The sequence below is a fragment of the Rhinopithecus bieti genome, unplaced genomic scaffold, assembly GCF_001698545.2.
Source record: "Rhinopithecus bieti isolate Rb0 unplaced genomic scaffold, ASM169854v2 scaffold_7648, whole genome shotgun sequence".
In the NCBI taxonomy this organism is placed as follows: Eukaryota; Metazoa; Chordata; class Mammalia; order Primates; family Cercopithecidae; genus Rhinopithecus; species Rhinopithecus bieti.
The window spans coordinates 1,819,429-1,823,746 of NW_016805609.1; the positions used below are offsets into that span (position 1 = coordinate 1,819,429).

At 39.5% G+C, this 4,318-nt stretch overlaps 1 protein-coding gene across 21 annotated transcripts in view; it reads right to left on the reverse strand.

Moving 5' to 3' along the window:
* The window catches only part of TRPM3 (transient receptor potential cation channel subfamily M member 3), a 931,696-nt gene that overhangs the window by 18,259 nt on the left and 909,119 nt on the right, over nucleotides 1-4,318 (reverse strand). For all 21 annotated transcript variants that reach the window (XM_017873090.1, XM_017873069.1, XM_017873076.1 and 18 more), the window contains one exon: nucleotides 4,145-4,277. In XM_017873090.1, coding sequence (XP_017728579.1) covers nucleotides 4,145-4,277 — 133 coding nt within the window. The remainder of the gene's footprint in view (nucleotides 1-4,144; nucleotides 4,278-4,318) is intronic.

Genomic DNA, 4,318 nt, shown 5'->3' on the forward strand with positions numbered 1-4,318 from the left:
TTCCTTTCCTTTCCTTTCCTTTCCTTTCCTTTCCTTTCCTTTCCTTTCCTTTCCTTTCCTTTCCTTTCCTTTCCTTTCCTTTCCTTTCTTTTTTCTTTTCTTTTCTTTTTTCTCTCCTCTCCTCTCCTCTCCTCTCCTCTCCTCTCTTCTTTTCTTTTCTTTCTTGGCGGACTCTCGCTCTGTTGTCCAGGCTGGAGTGCAGTGGTATGATCTCTGCTCACTGCAGCCTCCACTTCCCGGGTTCAAGCAATTTTCCTGCCTTAGCTCCCACAAGTAGCTGGGCTTACAGGTGCCTGCCACCACGCCTGGCTAATTTTTGTATTTTTAGTAGAGATGGGGTTTAACCATGGTGGCCAGCCTGGTCTCAAACGCCTGAACTCAGGTAATCTGCCCACCTCAGCTTCCCAAAGTGCTGGGGTTACAGGCATGAACCACTGCACCCAGCCTTAATTTTCAGAGAGAAAAGTCTTTTCCTGTATTCATTCCTAAGACTAGTAGCATAGGCACTTTCTTCTCCTTTCCAGGAGGTGTTCAAATCAAGGTTGGGTGTAACTAGACAGTGCATTCTTTCAAAGTAGAGTTCCTATATCCCTTCCTGCTACTCAGGCCTTGCTCATGCTAGTTGCTCAGAACATGTTTGTTAAGTTGCCATTGGTCGGGTGTGTGGAGGAAACAACTGCTTTGGGTACAAGCAATCTGTACTCAGTGACTTCCAGAACATTTTCCAAATATACGATGCCAGAATTTTATATGCTCCACAGTGAATAATTCAGCACCATCCTCTCCCAAGTTTGGACTTACAGCTGTCCATTGGTTTTCATCAGTGGTTCTCAAAGTATGGTTCCCAGACAAGCAGGGTCAACAATAACATCAGTATCATCTGGAAACATTTTAGAAGTGCAATTTTCAGGCCTTACTCCAGACCTAGTGAATCAGAAACTTTAGGGATAGGAAGGGGGGGTACCCAGCAACCTGTGTTATAACAAGCCCTCCAGATGATTTTGAGACCTGTTAAAGATTGAGAACCACTGGGTTGGATGTTTCTGGTCATCCCTGCTGGGATGCACACAAGAACTCAATGAAGTTGCATGTTTCCTGAGGACTGAGGCCTGCCTTGTGGATCCTTAGTGTGTGGCTTACTGCCTGGCAATGGTGAAAGCCCAGTATTCACATGTTGAAACAGAATTGAACTCATAAAAGGATAGTGAGCACAGCATTTGATGGAACAGGCATCAAGAATTGGTTATCCTCAGCCAAGAGTCCACAACTCCTCATCGGGGGAAAAAAAAAAAAGCTAGTCACCAATGTTGCCTAATAGATGAAAAGCTTGGTTATTTGAGTATAATTATCATTAGTTAGATATTGTCCCAAGTAAAGCAGAGGGCATTGGTTACTCTACTGGCACATTATATTCTAGAATTGTATTGCTCTAGATGCATCAGGGTCATTGCTATATAAAAAAGCGGAAAGACAAGGATTTTTCAGAATCAAGTTCCTATGAGGTATTAATGATATCCTGAATATTGTATTTAGCTCTTTACATGCCACTATGATGCAAAAGTGTGATTGAATAATGATCCATTTAAATGGATAATTATGGGAGTATCTTCATATTTCTAAGAAGATTCATGCAAATACAACCTGTATAAATAACTTGTGTTTTAAGGGTAGTGGCAGGAGGAGGAGTATGAAGCTCACTCTGGAAAGAAACTCCTTTTCCTAAGTCTTTTAGTAGGACAAAGAGGCAGCTCTTAATGTTGTTGATTTCAAATCTCTGTTACTGGGGTTATCTAACGTGAATGTAAAATTATATTCTACATACTGTATAGAATATACACCGCTAATTTAATTTAACCATATGTACCTTTCCAAATGTCTGTATATACATACATATATATATATACACATGTGTATATGTCTCTATCCCTATCTTTCTCTCGCTCAATCAAATGTAAATAGGACAGGTGATTTCACCTGCCACTCCATTCAGAATGAACATGTTCTATCTAGAAGAGGTTTGAGATTGGTAATATGGATCTACTCTTCCCTTGGTTAGTCTCTGTTCCGTTGCGCACCCCATGGTGTTTCTGTTTTGCTGAGTGCAATTTCAGTGTTGAGAGACATTATTTTTTGGTTCACTTACAAATGCAAAAAAAAAAACCCCAGCAACAACAATGATAATAACAACATTAAAATTCCAAAACCCACACAAACAGAAGCAGCAGAATGAAGCCTGGCTTAGGTTTGTTTCTCTGGCACCTGGGCTTGGTCTTGAGGTCATCTTGGTCTTTCAGGCCCCTGTTACTCCAGGAGGTCAGCTTAATGCCTAGGACACAGGGAAGGTGGGTCTACATTCTGTCCTGGACTTCTGGGAATTGCTCACCTTGGCCATCCTCTTTGAGGATGGAGCTCTGTAATCACCCAGAAAGGTACAGGGCCTTGAGGAAGGAGTATTCTTAAAGGGTTTGCAGGCAAGGGGCCAGAGGCTCAAGTGGATGTACTGTAGTTTCTTTCTGTTTCTTTTCAGAAAGAATTAGCGAAATGGTCACAATTGATTCACATGCGCTGGTGCCTGCACCTCCTTGTTCTTATTCCTCAGGGAGGCGAAGGCTTCCTAGCATCTTAACACTCTTTTTTCCCTACCTCTCTTTCCCCCCAGGTCTATGGCTTTTCTGAATTTAAAAAGCATTTCAAAGGCCTGTAGACAAATGCTTTGTAAACATGTCTGAGCAATGGGTAATGTGTCCACATAGAACAATTTCTGGGGAACCACATGGTTATATGTCCATTAATAAATAGCTTTCTCAAGGCTTCAGAATGAGAAATATCTTCAGATTTTAGCTTCTTCTTCCATTTGCCAGAAAATTGCTTTACATTATATCATCCTAAAATGGTCTATTTTGCAGCAACAGATGTGTATAAAATCTGTGCACGGCTTTAAACTTTATTAGTATTGGCTGAGTACCGATGGATACTATCACTCAATGGCATATGTGTATATACCTACTTATATAGACTGAATTCTTCAAAGAAATAAAGGGCCAGGGACAAAATATACCATTTATGTAATTCCTACAGAGCCACTAGAGAAGCCTGAAGTGGATGAGCAGACAAAATGTCATTTCATAAAAACTGGAGGTGACTGCTTTGAATCTTAAAAGCCTGAGTCATACTGAATAAAGTCATCAATATGTTAGGCCTTTCCACACTAATTCTAATTTGCTTCTGCCATCTTTATATTGCAAATGCTTAAAATGTAAAGTTACACCTATGTTTTGTAATATTCTGGGTGTTCTTCGGAACAGTGGGTCCCAAATGCTAGGTTTTGCATGTGCCAGCCTGGAATGAAGTTTTTACTAGTCTACAGCAAAATAAGAAAAATAAGAAAATGTAAGTGTATTTTCATAAAGCTAGACTTATTAGGTTTAAATAATTCTCTTTATTTGAAGATCTTGCTGTCTCTCTTTTTAATACCCTGAGGTGTATCCTTCAGACTGAAGATTTTTCTTATAGCCCTGCTGGCTATACTATTTGTCCAATGAGATCTAAATGTATATAATCACCTGGTAGAAAAATCTGCTTTTATTTTATTTTATTTTATTTTATTTTGCTTTCATCTTGTTCTATAAAAAGGAAAACAAAATTCTGGGGAAAAATCCTAATTATTATTTTAGCTAATTTATAACTCCCTTACTGTCATTTATTCAGAAGGTATTGGGCATCCATATAAGGCAGGCACTAGGGCTGTTGAACTCCTTTGAAAAAGACATTCAATAGTCTACACAAAACATAAATTAATGGAGACCCTAGAGTCAGGTTGAATCTCATTTGGTTTTTGTCTGGGTCAGAACTTTCCAGTTTCTGCTCTGAGCCAGCAACCTCAGGCCTGTCCTGTACTCAAAATTCTCTTCTGTCTGGGAGGACAGCTGCTACTGCCTGTAGAGAAGTCTAGGATCTATAAGTCTGAGATTTTGATATATAGACACTTTGGGCAATGTTCTTTTTTCTCATAAGCTCCATGATTTCTCAGACAATAAAAACAAACACAAAAGGTCTCTGTTTTGTGACTGTGTGAATAAATTCAATGGATAAAGCATGCCTTGGCACAACACATCGGCGGGAGGCATGTGTCCACAGAACACACCTTTCTGAAGTCACCCGTATCCTCTCATCATTAGATGAGTTGAACCGATCATCCTTTTCTCTGAAGTATTCTTCTATGCACTGCTCTTCAAAGTCATGTACTTTCTTGAGCTCATCATCGGTTATGAAGAGTTCTGTAAAAAAAAAAAAAGAAAAAAGAAAAAAAAAAAAAAAA